General features: G+C 36.7%; 1 protein-coding gene across 6 annotated transcripts in view; it reads right to left on the reverse strand.

Moving 5' to 3' along the window:
- CDK14 (cyclin dependent kinase 14) overlaps positions 1 to 19,074 on the reverse strand; it is a 321,807-nt gene that overhangs the window by 75,306 nt on the left and 227,427 nt on the right. For all 6 annotated transcript variants that reach the window (XM_074864790.1, XM_074864767.1, XM_074864787.1 and 3 more), the window contains one exon: positions 16,420 to 16,468. In XM_074864790.1, coding sequence (XP_074720891.1) covers positions 16,420 to 16,468 — 49 coding nt within the window. The remainder of the gene's footprint in view (positions 1 to 16,419; positions 16,469 to 19,074) is intronic.

Genomic DNA, 19,074 nt, shown 5'->3' on the forward strand with positions numbered 1-19,074 from the left:
TGAAGCAGGATTTTACTTGTTGCTGATCAATCACAAAATACAGAATTGGCTCTATAGCACAGTGTAGAGGTACTTCAAGCCGAACTATACAGTAAACATTACAGTCAAACACTGCCACAGGAACCACATTTCAGTGTTGGGATTGTCCCCTACAGCTGCCAACAGCAATCCTAATGTTGTGCTGGGCTGTGCACATTCTTTAGGAGAGGCATGTCTCCAAACACCCAATACCCCTCTTCTCTTACCAAACTGAGGTGCTGGCAGTTAGATTCAGAAACACTGAGCCCTCTACACATGCAGGGCAGGAAAGTATGGTCTCCAGGTTCCCTAGGCCATCGGTTTAATTGTACTCTTCTGGCTTGGTACCTCACTAGAAACAAGGCTGCAACATCCCTCTCAGGCTTCTTAGATGACCTAGCCTGGGGCAAATCCTGCACTAGCATGGCTATACTGCACCCAGCATCTGTCCTTGCTCTGTGCTCCTGCACAGCACTGTGCTCCACAGTCTTCAGACCTTCACAATTTCCGTAAGGGTGTATGAAAGGATCTCTTTGGAAATTCAGAAATTAGTTTGATCCCTTCAAATTATATTACCGTATCACAGCATCAGCAGTCTTATCTGTTGAAGTGCTGAAAAGGTGGTCAAATTATTTATTATTAAAAAAAAAGCCATGACAACCAATGATAAGTATTCACTAATATGGGACAGAGATAAAAGTATCAGTGTTTGATTATTTGGTATTGCTGTTAATGCCGATGTAAAAGAGGTCAGAGCCCCATTTGAAAATCTGTGGAGGTAAGTTCATTCAGTGCATTCCAGGAAGGTAATAATAACCCTGACCTGTCTGAACTAATTCTCACTTGACAGTTGCACAGACGCCATTAGCTGGAACGCAGCCAAGATGAACAGCATTTCATGAAAAAAAGTAAATGTAACAAATGAAGGTTCTAACAATATAGGCAACTAGGGTTTTTTTCTATTTTAATTAACATAGATTTACCTCTAAGTATATCATTTTTATATACTTGGTAAATTTTTAAAAGAATCTACTGACCCAGTAGGTAAACCATAATTATAGTTGCAGCTCCTGAACTCAGAATGGAGAATTAAGATGCTTACTTGAACTGCTCATGAGTCACAGGAGGCTTCAGAGACTCTGTTTGGTCACACTTAAGCTAGACAATGAAGTGATCCAACTTCTCATGGCAATTCACGTTTGATAATGGCCATTAAGCTCAGTCATGACTAGATCATTTGTACGTGTCATCACTGAATGTAACTCAAGACAAAAACTCAGATATGAGTCTATTTCTCCCCGACTCTTTCTGCACTAGATTTGATGTGTTTTAGTGTCCATTTCAGATGTATTACTGTATTTCTACAACACAACACTGCTTGCGATATCCAGCTTGACAGGTTTGCTTCATATAGAAAGCAGAACATTAACACCCTTACAGAACACAACACCTCTAAAAATTGAATTTGGTTGATTTGAGCTTTAAATGCTAAGCTTAAAGAGAATCAGACAATATACAACAGACTTAACAGTATCCTGAGTTTTGTCTTTCTACAGCCTGACAGGCACCCGGGCTAGCTCTTGCTCTGATGCCTCAGAATAAATATTCTGGACTATGAAACCTTCTGAAGAAAGGTGCCAACTATTGAGAGTTTAGGGCATGAAGACAGCCAATGCTGTTCATTGACACTATTGCAGATATTTCCCCCACTTGTTCTATACCAGTTCGATACAGAATAAGGTTTACATTTGATATTAGGTATCCTTTTGCCAGGATAATATATGCTGGAATGTCAAATGAAGCAAGAACTATGAGGTCTGCATGGCAGACATTAAAGAGAAGAAAAATAAGCTTGTTTAAACAGCAAATATACAATATCCAGTGACAACATACTCTAAGCTACTGAGAATGTGGCTTTCTCTGATATGATCACTTAACTTCCTCAATTCCTCGGAATTCTGAGATTGTGATATTCCAGGCAACATGACTGCTGGGTACAGTGTTCTGCTACTGTTTAAAACCACAACTAATTCCTTAAACTAAAAGAATAATACCTGAAATATTTCACATTATTTCACTCAGTTTTCAGCAGTTTCTCTCAGATACAGGTATTTCTCAGAAAAAGTATTTCCTAAGAAATTTTAATCAGAACATGCCTTACCATTTTGCCCTAGAAAGAATTTAGCAATTACTTCTTTTTGATTTTACATGGCACCACCAAACAGCTATTTTAATTCTTTCAGCATTCCAATTAGCTCAGCATTAAAGATACTAATTACGGAAGACACAGTGTATTACTTACACCATGACAGACTACTACTGAATATGCTAGATTTATAGTTTACTGGAAGATCTTTGCTTGCTTTAAGTGCAATTAATGAAGAACAACAACATGGCGGCGACATTTAATCAGAAGCTTTTGATTATTTTGAAATTCTTTAAAAGGCATGAATCTTCTGATCAAGAAGAGTGTTTTTTTAAAGGCCTTCGTGCACCTCAGCAAGTTGAACAAACTATCCTTGGAAAATAAATAGAGCTAAAAATAATTACTAACACCTCAATCATTTTATGAGCTATTATTTCACCAGAAAATAGAGAAAATATATCTTTAATCCTGAACAAAAACTCTTCAAGGTTTATGTTCTCTATAAACCTTTCACTGAGAACTGAAAATATAAGTTAGTAATGCAATAAATGCCCTAACAAATATATCAGATTTTTCACTTAATGCTTTTTACAGGCTTAAACCAAACTGAGTGAAAGAAAATCACCTTTTACAGTCTGACTCTTAAAGGAAGAATGCCTTTCTGTTATGCTTTTTAAAAGAAGGCATGGTGAATTTATATCAACTTCAGTGAATCTTGGGGCATGATAAAAGGAAAAAAATACGGCAGTGGAGTTAACATTCCATAGCATTCTTTCTTCACATATTTATTTCCTCACTGGCTGGACATAAGCCAAAAAAAGGAGGGAATAAACACCACCCCCCCCTACCCCCCAACACAGAAATAGCTGAAATAAACCTTTGGCACACAATGCAGTCAAAGCTCTGTGCTTTTCCTCCTCCCACCCTCGACAACCTGGATTGTTTCTCTCCAAAGAAATCCAAGTCAAAGAAAAACCAACCAAACTTTGAATTTCAAATTCGTCAAGTGGGTGCAGCCACTAGGGTAGTAAAGAGTTTCCCTTGTTTTCCCTTATTAAATGACAACAGAAAGAAAAAACAGCTGTTTTGGACCTATTGCCTTTTGAAAACTAAAAAAAAGACAGAACTAAGTTCTAGCAAATAAACATTAGCACTGCCTTATAAATCTCTGCCCTCTTGTCTGGTATTTTATCATCTCAGGTTTGAGAAGTCTTAATTTCATTCTAATGTAAATAAGAACTGGTCTGTTTGCTCAGTATTTCAACAAGAATTTGCTACAAGGTTGCAGCTTGCAGGCAGTGCCCTGAGAAGGGTGACCTCGCTTTAGTCAGTGAAGCCAAAGATCATTTATCACAGTTAACCTACAAATCTGTCTTGCCGGGGCCTCAGATCCGTCAACCACTTGGAAGCAGCTACTTGTCCTGTCCTCCCTAAAACATCGGATGGGTCTGATCTTTTCTATTATTGTATACCTCTCAGCTAAGAAAATATATTTTATGGATATGGAACGAACAGGAGTACTTTGTATTTATTTATACAGCTCATTAAAGGTGGATAGAGATTTGGAGGCAGAGAGAATGCCTCAAGCCTAGAAAGCTCAGGAAGACAGACCCCAGGCACATGCATGTATTTAACTTTATGTATATGAGTTGTCTGGCTGAACCCAATAAAACTAAGCAATTACGTACAAGTAGGCATCCTGTTCTTTTTGCAACTATACTCCTAAGTTAAGACATGACAGGGAAATGATGCAGAAGTAATAAACATGGAGAGGAGGAGACCAAAATGCTTATAATGAGAGCATGTGGACAATATATTCAAAGCCACACAGTCAAAAATACTTTATTATGTATTATTACGCCTATATATTTAGACAGACTCACATCACACAGAACTAGTTGCAGCTCCCTGACCCTCAGGTACTTGGTTCAGGTGATGTTAGGAGAACACAGGATGGGATGCCACATTCACACCAGCATCATAGTGCAGAAGGTGCCGTGCCATTCCTTCTCCAGATTCACTCTCCTGATTTAGCATACCACCCTTTCACTTTACATTAATGGAGATAGGTACTTGCTAAAGGGAACATTAGGTCATCTTCCCACAGGGAGAAGCTGACAGACTGAAAAACTAGTGTCTGATACCAGCAGCAGTAATACTTAACGAGACAAATGTGCCCATGCCAATCTGTTAAAAGAAGCCTGAATTTGACTTTGAACTTGAACAGGGAAAAAAACAAATGTAATTATTCAAGGGTTTCTTAGGCACAGAGACCACTGAAGAAGTAAAAAGCAGTGATCTCTCTCTAGTATACAATTTGGAGAAAACATAACACGATTTTTGCATTGATTTTTCTAAAAAAAGTGAAACATTACATATCCACATGTACCTGTACCGAAGTGTCTTTTTAAAAAGTTGCTCAGATTTAACACAACAGTTTATGCCTTTTTAACTATAAACAGGTTGGAGCTGAATGACGAAACCAGATTCCATATATTTTAGTTATCAGTTACTGAAATATGTGGATTTTAAGTGCTTGTACTCACATATGTGTGAGGATGCAGTGCTATCTGACACTCAGAAATTGGCTTGCAGTAGGGAAGGACTCAGTTCTGAACTATTTTTGCAAATCCTAACCCGTCAAAGTAGCATAAAAGAGACACAGCTAAGCAGGGAGTTACTGCTATTTAGGCATAAATCAGCATAGGTGATTTAAGAACTAAAATCAAAATTGTTATCTATAATAGTGACCACTGAAGGTCAGATTTCCCAAAGAGCCCGCTATCACTACAAATTGACTGCTAGTAGAGCTCAGGCCACTTCTAATGACCCAAAAATAGGCAGGTAGATTTTCAAAAGATTTTGCACATGTGGAACTGTGGAATCCGTGGAGCTCTGTGTCACAGCTGGTCACGTGTGCTGCCACTGAAGCAGGACTGGCAGGTAAATAAATATCTGAGTCCCATTTTAGGGTCATAAATGGATATTAAACTTCGGTGAAAGCAGACATTTGTGGCAGACAAGGACTAGTACCAGCAGCTTCCAAACTGAGGACAAGAAGCCTGAAGAAAAGGACCGCAAACAACTGGTAAATGCACTATCTGGGCACAAGCCCATCTGATTCCCAGAAAGGAATACAACAGTTGTGAGTCTGCTTGAATTATCTAAGGGACAGGAGAAGGCCTAAATATAAGGGATCACTGACATAAAAATAGGGAACAGGAGCAAATACACAGCTTTGTGAAGGAAGAGAGGAAGAGGCATAATTATGGAGGATTTTGAAAAGGAGGAGTTAAAAAATGATGGAGTGAAACAGCCAGTGTTGGGAGGGGAGCTAAATGATCCACAAAAACTGAATTTAGTGGTTGCTTTCTATATGATCTGAACAAGGGCATTGGTCAGGAGAGGACATAAGGAGTATATTATGATAATCAAGACCTGAGTGACAGAGTTGGTAAGGGAAGGAAAAAAAGTATCTTGGAAAAGCTGGAAAGAAAAAAACAATTGTAAAATGTATATACCAGTGTGGATGCATGGTATAGGAAATGAAAGATAAAAAACATCCCTAAAGTTTCAGGCCTAAGTGACAAAGGAAGCTAGCATTACGGCACGAGGAGAAACTTCACTGGGAGCACACTCAAGTATGCACAGGGCAGGGAATAGTAAGAATCTCCCTGTTGAAGCCTGTATTGCTGAGTTAATAAGCAGGGCTAGGGAGAGAGCCTGACCACTCAACTACTGAGTGTCCACATTCCCCCCTGGATTATTTTGGCCCATGCCAACTAGTATTCTCGAAAACCACTCCTAGACACAGTTCAGAGAACAACACATGCCAGGGACCATTCCCAAAAGGCAGCTCCTACAAGCAGGGCATGCAATATATTACCTTCAATCTTATGCTAGAGAACACAATTCCCTTGGTCTGCAACATGGGTATTATGTTATTCTGGAAATTTTGAATTAAAAAACTAATACTGAACACCCCCAAAATAATAATTGCACCTGCAGCTGCATGGGGACCACATAAAGCCCACAGGAGGTACGTGCCCAAGTGTTACTTAGTACAGCTGTAGCTAAGGTCTGCCACATGGCCTCAGGGCCAGAAAATAGTCCCTGGCTCTGCTTTAGTTAGCAGTATAGATGTAGGCTGTAGCTGACAGAAAAATTATATTCACCAAACACTGTCTGTCAACATCTCAGGAAAGATTCATGCCCTCATGGTTGCAGAATAAAGCTTGACTCAAGGGCACTTTAAGGATCAAATATGAAAGAAATAAAAGAAATATAATACTATTCTACAAAAGGCATAATGCTGAAGGAAGGCCAATAATAATCTGGAGCATGATTTTTTTACGTCAGGGTGTTGAAATTAGTTTGAGGCACACTAACAGTACACAGCAGTAAACAGAGTTTTAAGACTGCTATAGAATCTAACCAAAGAAGGCAATGCAAAATTTGATGGTCCATTCTTGCAATGGTATTGGAGAGAAAAGCATAAATTTCACCTATTTTTACAAGATTTCCTTGGATTTTGTAAGTTTGGGTCCAAGCAATAGCAATATTTTAAAACTATTCTGGACTCCTTAAACAATAGGAACAAAAACCCCAATAAATACATTTATGAGAATGTGACAAAAGTAAAAATTTTATTTTTTCCATTTAAATTCTTTGCAGTAAGATTCTGAATTTATAACTCCAACATAAAAAATTAGAGCTTTTATTCATTTGTATTTCCAGCCTCCTACTGCAGCAGTGATCGTAAAACAAACACAGCTGGCATCTTTATTATTTTATTCACTGAAGGATTTAGCTGGACAAATATCATAAAGATGGTGGCTGCTTTCATTGAATTTATGATCAAATATGCTCCAGCATAAGATCAACTCTGTTACATCAATTATTATGAAATGTGAATAATTTAACAGGAAGTTGTCTATTTGTTAATCAGATCTTATGGATATAAATTCAGCTGAGGTAGCAGACAGTGGATATACAGCGTATTATACATTACTTATTTGAAAGGATGCATTTTTTTTTGTGAATCACGTTTAGTGATAAATATCATCATTCAGATTTTTGTATCCAGAGAGCTGCTAATTCAGACATTTTGAAATTTTATTTTAAACTTCAAATAAATTTATCTTTATCAGAGAAGAATATAACTGTTTTAGTGATGTCTTTCAAAATTACAGAATATATTTCCTATAATGGCTTAATTAAAAACAGCACACAAATTACTATCACCATCATTTTGGGTTTTTTTCCCCTAGATTTTCACCAGAGTTTGTTGTTCAATGTAATACCAGGAGAGTTATAATAATTTTAACGCAGAATGTGTGCCTTAGGATATGGGATTGACTCAATGCCTGAAAGAAAAAGGTCAGTTCCCCTTGGAACCACATGTCTCTCTGCCCTCCAGCAATGACAGGTGCACCAGTCCTATGCCGACACTCGTTATTCACAGTGTGTTGCTGAAGATACATAACCTGACCTCTCCATTTTAATGCATCAGCAAGGATTATTGTCTCCTATCTTCCCATTTTGACACTCAGGTCAAGCAGGCACTGAACATATTTACATGATGATCTGCCTGCATCCAGCATATTTCACAAATTCTCAAATAATAGCTTCAAACTTTCATTATTTAAAGAAATTCTTACATTATTTAAAGAAATTACTAAATTTAATTATGAAAACTGTTTGGCTAGCAAATAATTTCAAGTTTTGAAACAAAACACTCTTTCCACTAGTCTCCGACAATGCCATGTGTTTCTGCATCACTAATTAAAAAAAAAAAAACCTGCATGAAAAAGCAAAAATTCTTGTTTCTCTGTCCTATATGGCAGGAAAGAAGTCAGAAATATGAAGGCAGATATGTGAAGCACCACAGCCAGAAACTCACAAAAGGAAGCAATTAAGATTTTCTTGACAAAATTGCAATGAATTCTGGGAGACGGTCACAGGAGATTCTCACGAATGGCAATATCTGAATACCTATGATTACCATCCTACCTCAGAAAAGGTGGTGGTTAAAATTACACTGAAAAATGCACATCAAATCATCACAGAAGTCAGTAAAGTAAGTATTTGTCTAACATAAAGATACTTTGTGATGTTTGTACCACTGCAGAAACCTTAAATACTGTCTGTAAAGTCTTTGGCTGGCAACAGGGCCAAACAGCGTGGGTTTTGAGATCAGCTTAAACTATCTGCAGAGGTGAAAAAACTCAGTAGCATTATTTATATTATTACACTTATTGCCTGTCTGCACCATCTCCCAAAATTGTATACACTTCTGAGACCCTAAGATGAGGATCAAAGGAACTGTTGTGTTAAAGAAAAATTATCTGTAATACATGACAAAAAGCAGTGGATAGTATCAAGCCACTTAAGCCAAAAGCAGTTGCTTAGCACTAAGCACTTTGGAATCCCAGCCCAATTCTTAAGGTGCCTTTCATTTTGGCTCTCATTTTTGAAAAATCTTGCCTTTAATGGCTACACACAAATAATGAGATACCCAGCAGTAAAGTCTACTTCACTTATATTACTGCCTTCACCGTATGTCTTCAATTCCTCAAATACTTTTAAAACACATCTCAGAGACTCAATTTTGTCAGCAATGTCATTATCTGGAGAAGAAAGATTTCAGCAGAGGGGCCAACAGTACAGAACTCCAGCAAGAGGACAGAATTAGGAATGTGAGGATATAATGATGCCTGGTGCCTCTGATCAGAAAGTATTAGACTTCAAACCAAGAAATGAACACAGACACTATGGCAACATATGAGTAACAGACTACCAAAAACATAATTCTGAGAAATTAATAAAACATTGGCATGTAGAAATGCATAAGGAGAAAGAACAACTGGAAACATCTGAAAAGAGTTGATCAGCAAGTACTCAAAAATGTTAATGAAGAACATACTCTGAAAAAAAAAATCATACCTGGAAACACCAAATAAACATGTCTATCTGATATATGTCTCAATATCTTAAGGAATTCTTAAGAAATTGGTGAGGATAGCAAACAAATGTAAGGCACCTTTTAAAAATCTCCCCAGGAAATCTACACAGGAAGAGTTTTCCTTCATTTTTCTTTACAGGCTTATTACTGTAGATAAGTTACTGTAACATTAGCTAATTTCGCTCTGCATTCTAAAGTACTGTACTAGACTTAAACCCCAACACATACTTCCTTTCTGGTTTTCAAATAAGAAGAGAATCTTGCCAAATATTTGCCAGACACTGACAATATAGAAGCAAAATATAGACAATAGAAACAAAACATAGACAATATGGAAGCAAAATTAGTTTTAGGAAAAAACTAAGACCATCAAAAGAAGAGATGACTAATGAACAAAACATCAGATAAATTAATTATTTTTTAAAATGGACTTAAATCACTGGTGGAACAAAGCAACAAGAGATAACATTTGATGTAATTTCTCTAAAAAGTTTTGCTCTGTGGATAAACGCCAAAGATCTGGGATGTGATACACTACCTCATAGACTGAAAACTGGCCTGACAGCCTATAAGCAAAGGGTAATGATGAGTGGTAATGTACTGAGTTGGAAGGGAAGTGTACTGCTGTGTGCCAGAGGGATTAGCGTTAGTTACAGTCTTATTTAAAATCTTTATTAATGAACTGGACTAAGGGATACACCATATACTGAATCAATTCTTAAATGGAACTAAATGTTGAAAACACCATAGAAAACAAAGAAATTAGTACAAAGCAGCTAGTAGAAGTGAGAAATGTGGGCAGAAAATCTATAAACAAGATAGAGCATAGAGAACTACAAACAATTATTTTCAGGGAAAAACAACCCAAAATATGAATAGGTTCAGAGATAATAACGCCAACAAACTCTAGTCCAATGCCAGAAACTGAATTAAATGTTGCAGAAGACAACAAAAAACATCCATGTACATTTGGGCTGTATTTTCACAGCTGTCATGGTTGGGAAAGGTGTAGGACAGTAACAATGTAATTTTTCTAATGAAATCACATAGAGCTGTTAGTACTATGAAAAAGAGGACAAAGGCTTTTGTGGTCCAGTTTTGGAGGTTTATTATTATTATTTTTATCTGGGACAAGAGGATGTAACACAATACCTAAAGCTTACCAATACACAAGAGGGGGAATTTAGAATAAAGTAAAAATAAATTGAATGATAAACATTCAATCAATGAGGCCTGTTAGAAATAATCTCCCCCCAAAGTTCTAAAATGTATAACATTTGAGCAATTTACAGTTGCTCCAATTTGAAAGAAACATTCAAATATAAACTGTAAAGAATTTTTTGACTTGGCAAAAGGATAGAGAAACTCTAGAGATCTTTCTCAGTCATTGGCTTCAATCAGCATCATATAATTCATTACCATAAAGCTGACAAAACCTGCAATGCATTTCAGCTTAGCGTTAACCATTCCTGAGCTGGGCTGAGAACGTTGCCTTTCGCAGCTGAGCCCCTTTATGGTGCCAGAAACATATAAACCAGTACTAAGTGGGTGCAACGTACAGTAGTAGACACAAAAAAAGCACTTAAAGTGTAAACAAGCAGCTTCCACCACCCTGAAGTTAATTTAATAAACCCCATTAAGTAGTGAAATAAACAAAAGAGTGGTGTTAGGAAAATATTTGTAACACAAATTCTCGGCCTCCACGGAGGGTCTCTGGGTACAGAGGGCCCGCTGTGTTGGCTCGAGCGCTCCCCCTCACGCGGACAGAGCTGCCGTGCTCCCCCAGGCCTCCCCCGGCCCGGAACATGTGCTCATGGCCCACCATTGCTCCACCTGAGGGGTAAACCTGCCCGCTAGTGAATACTGGAGAGGCTATTTTTAAATAAAGATAGTGTAATAAACTTGCTACCTCGTAAACGACTTCTTGTTTGTATCGCAGGTTAACATAGGCTTTGTCATGATACGATTCCTAGGGTGCTTCAGGCAAAAGATAATGACTGATAAAGGGATATTTATAGGAAATATGAAACAAAATGGGAGGTTAAAAATGTTTTTTTTCAGTACAGCAGTATCACTGCATGTCATCCGGAGACAGAGGCAGGTTTATATGCTCTAAATCACAAACACTTCTACAAAATCTTTTCATTTTGTGTCTGGTTTCCATTCTTGCTCCCCCCTGGCATGATTCTTGATCCCTCCTCAAATGCAAGTGAGGGGACAGCCCCAGTGCAATCTCAACATACTCAAACTGCACACAGTCCTACACATATAATCCACCTTTTGCACAGGTACAGTTTTAAATTCTTATTGCTTAGTTTTATCCATCAGGAAAGTTTTAGCAATGACAACATTTTTAGTTCCTACTGTGCTTGAGAGCTTGAATATTCTTTCAGTGGCATCACAGACTACATTGCAATGAGAAATGCTGATGAAGGGACAGGAGGTGAAGAGGATAAAAATGACAATTAGAAGAGAGTTTTATCTTTAATCAAAACCCCATTAAGGCAAAGATCTTCTTAAAAATAAAACCCAAACAACAGAACCCCAAACCAAAAACCCTTCCCAAGTCTCACCTCTAAACAATTTCATAGTCTGTGTCATGCTTGAAATGAAATACTCAGAATATGTGGACTCATCTCTATTCACTCACTTTGCTTTCTTCAGGAAGTTTTCATTGAATAACAGTCCCAAAATAGGCCAGTCCATCCTGGAATGCAACTTTTAAACACCCTGGCCTCAGGAAGGGAGGTCCCAAATACAGAGGCCATCTTGTTAAAGGAAGAAATCCCCAGCAGTGGGACTAGCTGTGAGAATAAAGTGTCATTTATGTAATAAATACTGCCATGTTGGGGAATTGCAAAGTAGTAGTCCTATTTATGCAGAGCAGAATTTGTTTTCAACTGCACCTTTTCATTCCAACCTAATTTCTCACAATGCAACCCATTATGACACAAGAATCTGAAAAAGCTTTTTATATCCTACCAAATATACACAAGGATAATTAGTTCTCTTTTGTTATTCTTCTGTAAGGGTTTATTATGATGGAGAAGCTTTTGCAAATTGAAAGAGGTTGCACTGCATTCTGAAGGCAGAGCTGTTCTTGGTTTTTATTGTGTAGAGATAATTGAACAGAAGAGTTCAGGAAAAAAGGTGAAAATATAATTCATTATGAACTCTATAGGAAGATCAGATTACCACATCTTAATTCTTTTTAGACCAGTATTTTATAATCACATTCCACAATACATTAGGTCATGCAATGGAGGTGAAGCTTTATACTAGATAGAAGCAAATGTCAATGCAAGTTTTGTTTCCTAACATTATAAACACTTCTACAAAATTTATAAATCTCATCTTATCTAGTAAATATTCTCTTTATCATCTTTAAGTAGTTTGACAACCAGTGAAGAAATTAAGTGTTAAAACCTCCAAAGAACTTAATTCATTATAAGTGATAGTTACATTATTTCCCTCAAACATGTCCCAAAAGTAGCCTCTAATATTGACCAGTTCTATTTTAAGAATTTTAGGGATCTGGCTTCTTATATAATGAGTCTGCTGGGTTTCACTTTGTCACTGCTGTTACATTACACACTTTTAGCTAATTTCCAGTTAGACTGGGAATTAAAGAGCCATTGGCTTGTGTCCATCGTTGTTCCATTGTCTGGCTCTGCCTTTATAATACACATCTCATGGAAGCTGGTGTAGTCAGTCAGGTGCAATTATTTTGCCCCCAATCTACCACCTGTGGATTTTTTGGGTGGTTTGGAGCTTTTTGCCTCTGTTCCTTCTGCCTTACAGACATAAAGCTGATTCTGTAGACGTTGGAAGAGTGTTATTCTTCCTTCTAGTAATCTCTCCTTACATAAACGGAATTAGAATGTATGTTTTGAGGTAAGCCTCTCTGAAGGCTTCTAAACTCATATTCTCACTCTTCCATGCCAGGACCTCAAAACATATATATACAAACAAGACAAAGGGCCAGACTGTGCCTGAAAGATGGAACGGTAGATGGTGAAAGCTCCATTGTGTTTAGAAAATTAAAAGTGTTCTCTTTCAATTTGGGAGCATGAAGTTCAAGGTCGTGGTCTGTTTTACAGTTTCTATGGCAGTTTCTATGTGACAAACTCCTTAATTTATTTGTATCTTAATCCCTTCTCTATAAAATGCAGTAACAGGACTTCACCTCAGAGAAGTTTAAGCACACACGTAAATCCTTCCAAGGCCATACACATTGTTCTTTAAGGTGTATCTTTCAAAGGTACTAAGATGTTGAGAGGAAGTAACTCTGTAACAAAACCAATACATACTTAAAAACAAAAGGCTGTATGTTTTTCTCCACAACTTAGGTCTCACATTTATCCGAACTGCCCTTAAAACAATTCTATTTCAAATGAGACATTTTTGTATCATCAACAGCCTTCAACAAATTAATCCAGGGAGTTAAAAAGGAATATTGGGTTTTTTTTAAGATTAGAGATCACTACTTCTTGAAACATGCTAATAAAGAAAGAAAATTTATAGAATGGATCAGTCTGTCCATGTGTTAAATTTTATAGCTGAATTATAAACCCTTGGGAATATGATGTCTATAAGAGAAATGTTTATACATCCTTAACTACAGCTGTGCAAGAAACAGTGCTCTGATACAGCACACAGATAAAGGTTTACACTGAAAAAAGAGAAAATCCTTTACGTTTCGATTGTAAATGACACATAATTTCGAGGCTCTGAATATCTCCTATTATAGTAGAACCACATATATGAAGTGCTGAACTCTATGTATTGTCATTGCTTTCAGTCTTTCAGTCCCTTCATTTATGCTGAAAAACGGCAAATCCTTTATGCATGGAACATTGAAAATGTAGAAATATTTTTGAAGGGGTTTCTTAGAAATTAAAAACCTCTGGTCTTATTTGAGTCAGCCTATGATGTGATCATAACTTGTGTCAATTATGAAGTCTCACAGATTGAGGGTATGTTTTAAGCAAACTGGGTTTTGTTCTTTTTTTTGTATTTTACAAAAACAGAAATTTAATGCAATGTTCTTGAAGGAAATATAAGATAGTAACTTCTAAAATTCAAATCTATTATTGTACTTATTCATACACAGGAGATACTACTGGGTCTAACTGCTGTTAAAATATAGAAGAACACTCAGTCCATGCCTGCAGAATGGATGGAATAGCGTGTCACTATCTATTCACATTACTTACACATATATATGCCCCCAAGCAAAGACATTCACATCAATATTAGTTTCCTTGTCCCTCTTTCCCAATCCAGATCTAATTGCCTATGTTGTAATATAATTGCTTCTTCCAAGCTTTTGGATTTCATTAACTACTTTCAAAGAAAAAATGAACTTGCAAGTTTGTTCATTGTTAAAGGACAGAACATAGACAATTCTAGTGACTTACTTTTGAAAATGAAAGCTGTGACTTTCAGGGAATTACATTATTCCAAGCAGCAAGACTGAGGTAGAGTCAAACATTGGATGATCCCTGCAAGGATCACAAGAACTGGCAAAACTGTTTGAGATATTCAGAAGATCCAACTATAAGTGAAGCTAATCTTCCTGTTGCTCTCTCTAGAGTAAACAGGAGATGGACTTTTGCACAAAAGCCACCAAATTAGGCTCCCAGCCTGAACTGGACAAGTATGGAACTTCTCTATAGACTGCTGAAAGTCAGTTAACTCAGGTAGGTGTCATTTAACCTTTGTGAAAGCCTGTACTGGCTTCAGTGCCAGTTTTGCGTGTCTCACTGCAGGAATCATAAAGTAACTCCTAACCATGGAGGATGCAGTAGTAATGCAGAGCTAGCTACACGGTCATGAAAGATGCCTAGCACTGCAGAAATACAGGTTTTGACTTAAAGGATGAACATTGATGGTATCACATCCAACAACTAACACCTAATTTTAACTATGATCCTGTTACTTTAAGAGATTTCTCCTCCCTCAGTTAACTATAATTTCAAAAGTTGGTATGTGTTGGGTTTTTTTTAAAATGAAAAAATGCCTTTGTGCTTCAGTGCAAAACACTGGACCAAATTAGTTTTGGAAGGAGCAGATGGAAAAGAAATAATAGAATGGCAAAGTGAGTATAAACCTCATCACATCTTGGGCAAGAGACCATGTTATGAATTTTAGAGCTGTAGACACACTCCATTGCTAATAAATTAGGATATTGAAAAAGGATTTGGACTTCTATTTTATTGGTAACTTTTTTTTCCTTGTAACATGGAAGTTCTTTCACCAAAACATTTTCTATCTTCAGCTTCAGTGGTGAGCTTGGAAGAGCAGATGCTTCAGTCTCCTGTTGATTTATCTCTTGAACTCCCTGGTAAACTACCAACAAGACAGCCAGTGGGTACCAGCAATAAAATTTGGAATGAGTGTCAGAAAGAAAACAACAATGCTGGTGCAGCAAAGGCTTAGCCTTGTTGCAAATAATTTTGGTCAAAAGAGAGTGGAGAAAAATGCTAACAATTTTTCTGGCAAGACAAGTTGTTGACATAGCTGTTTATCCTGCTGATCCAACTCAAACTGTGTATGGAAGTATAAAAGAAGTTAATCACTCAGTGCAGTGCTGCCCAAATATCCTATCTACAAAGATTCTTCATGTGCTAAGAAATCTAATAAACTTTACACAGATGATTGCTTGGGCATTCCTGGTTTACCAGGCAACCTTTCTGGATTTTGAGCACAATACCTTTGTATTAGTGTCCATCTGATTTAAATGTGACAAAATTCAGGAAACATTAAAAGGAAAAAAAAAGGCAGTGAATTCATATTGACTTTTTTCAGTCATGATAATTAAAATATACAACAGTATGGTCATCAGTTCACAGCAATGACCAGATGAACCTGGCAACAAGGGGATGATTATGTGGAAACAACACTCAAAAGCTGATTAAAAACATACTATTTAAAAGTCTCTTACTTGTTATAGTGGAACAGAGAAAAGAAGATGGCCCAAAGCAATAACACAGCATCTCTCAATAAGCTCAATACACTTGCCAACTGACATACCCCAGGAGAAAATACAACGCTATACAGTTTCTCCCTATTTACAGGTAACTGGCAATTCAAAAACATTCAAAACTGGCAGAAGCAGGAAAGAATAATACTTCAGTAATTCCACATTTCTACTGTAATTAAAAAGGATAGAGTAATTTTAAGTTAACTATGATAACTTCAGGTACTTATTGTACCTCTTTACTATGATAACGTGGCATGAATCACATAATTGAAGAGTCAAAAGTGTAATTTAAAAAAGCCAACTTACTTATTCCATGCTTGTCTAAGGTTTTTAGGGCTGTACTGTGTAAACCGTTCTGTAAGAAAAAGAAGAGACACATTCAATTATTTACTCTAAAACCAGGATTTAAAAAAATATATATTTATCTACTGTCAATTTTCATCATTTCATCATTTGTATCTAACTACTGCAGCTCAAGTACCAGGACAGGAAAAGAAAACCAGCATAGGAGCAATTGCCATACAAACAGGGAGAAAATGAAACAAAACCCAAAAAAGACCCCAACTTGTTAAACAAACAAACAAAACAAACCATCATGACCTAAAGCTCATTTACTGCAGCATCACCAGAAATGGAAATTTTTACAATTATTTCTAAAGTAGTTTTTGACTGGTAGAGAAAAAAAGAAGCCTGAAATCTAGCATTTTTTTTCTTCATCATACATACAATTCTCTGTGACCTCACTGTCATGTTTTTCTCTGTGTGACACTCAGGGATGTGCAAAACATGATGGCCACATAAGAGTCCATTTTCTACAGAACACATATAAATAATGAGCAGAAGTAACAAGTACAATGACAGCTTATTTACTCAAACATTAAGTTCTTAAGTTCAGATATAAGTACTTCCCCTCTCATATCCAAGAAGATTCTTCCTCTGCAGTAGGACTCTAGTTGGCAGAGAAAGATGCTATGAAAGCTTCTGCAGAAGTGAAGAGCCAGTATTCTGTTAGCCCTCTGAACAGGAGCTAAGTGCCTCTCAGGAAGAAACAAATGCAATCCAGCTGGTGAATATAATAACATTTTCCATGAAGCCTCATTGCACTGAAATCCTATCGTGTAGACTGGTACTTGCCCTGGCCAACTACCCTAGTGTGATGGCATTAGTTGCCGTGAAGAAGTCAAACTTACAAAATACTCCATAAAACCTCAAAAATTGATTTTAATTCCTCTCCACCCATGAACATGACATTTAATAGGCACACTGTACAGTTACAACATTTTTCATATATATATATGCACAAACATATGCATACATCTTACTGTGCAAAACAACTATAAATGTAACTTGAGAGGGGTCATGTTCAAATTCCTGTATTTGTATACTTTGCTTATGTCAGTTCTAAAGTTGTCATATATACTTCATACACAGTCAGTTTAAAGGTGCCAAAACTATGGCGCATACAAAATCCTAGCATCAGTGTGTATGATTTTGTTTCTTATACCTATTATATCTTTTTTTTTTTCTTCAAACAAAAATGTATGCAGAAAATTCAAGTGTCATTGACTTCACTATCAGAAGCTTTCATGGTAGACCTGCAAACTGTGCCTGAAGGCCACTTCACATTTACAAATTTTGTGGCTTTAACCATACTAATGCAGTTAAAGCAATAAAATCACTCCCTCTTAGCTATGTATGACAAGTGTCCTGGAAACTGGAAGCTACATGACTGTAACTAGTTTTAGCACCAACATAAATTATAAATATCACTTATGTAATATTGTATCTAAATTTACTCAAATAACTTTCTTAACAAAAAAAGCCAAATGCTAACTATATAGACATACTGTTAAAGGGTCTTAGATGTAGATGAACATATGAAACAAAAGTCTGAAAGGCGTTTCTGTGGGTTTTGGGTTTTTGTGTTTTGGGTTTTTTTGTATTACCAACTAAAAGTTTCTGCACTTGAAAAATATTTGACTACTGTACGTGACCATTAAAGTAGCACCTAGCTGACTTCTGTCAGAATTAAGATGTTTAGCTAAGAGATGACTCTCAGCAACTCTCAGATACGCTATCATTTTACACAGTTCTCAACAAACTAAAATTATCAGGCTGAATTTTTATGAATTGTGTTATACAGTATTATAAACCTTAATTTGTTGGTAGGATTAGGATATTGTAAGAAATAAGTTATAGGTCATGTGGTACATTTTACTAACAGAAAATATATTACTCCATAAATATATCTCCCCAAATAAAATATTTTTATTGCCAACTTTGTGCACATTTCTTAATGTATCTGAACTAATTTTCAATATGTCTCATTGTTGAAAATGCTACCATATTACTTCATGTGAACTTGAGAAGCATTTAGACTGAATACCACACTACTGACATTATTCTAAATTTTGTAAATTAGAAGCTTCACAGTACTTTTCAATTACTGATAAAGTCAGTTATCCCAGGCACTTAGCAGCTTGGATACTATAAAAAGGAGAAGCAATTTAAACCACTGTGGTAGTTTTTGTCTCTACTTTCTGTTAAGTCTCGACCCTGCAATGAGTGCAGAACATAAGGGTTAAAGAGGGGAAAAAAAGAAGTTGCTGGGTACGTTCTTACTGAGAGCAGCAAGTGAAGAGATTTCCTTACAATCTTCCGTGTGCACATATTACAACAAAATAACTTATCACACCTGAGGCATCCAGATTAAAACTATAGGAAGTGCCAATTTCTTTTTATCTGTATTATGCACTGCATGTAATGCATCTACTACAGATGTGCCAATGCCCCGAGGCAGGTCTTTAAATCAAACAGGCAAAGTAGTCAGGATCATTATTAGATGCAGCCATGGTTCAGTACCAGCAACATGGCACTGGAGTCAGTGCCTGTGATTATGTTTTAATATACAATAGCACAAATAAAAACTCAGTACTGAAGTACGTGTTCTGTAATAACTTG

Source organism: Strix uralensis, chromosome 1 (assembly GCF_047716275.1).
Source record: "Strix uralensis isolate ZFMK-TIS-50842 chromosome 1, bStrUra1, whole genome shotgun sequence".
Classification (NCBI taxonomy): Eukaryota; Metazoa; Chordata; class Aves; order Strigiformes; family Strigidae; genus Strix; species Strix uralensis.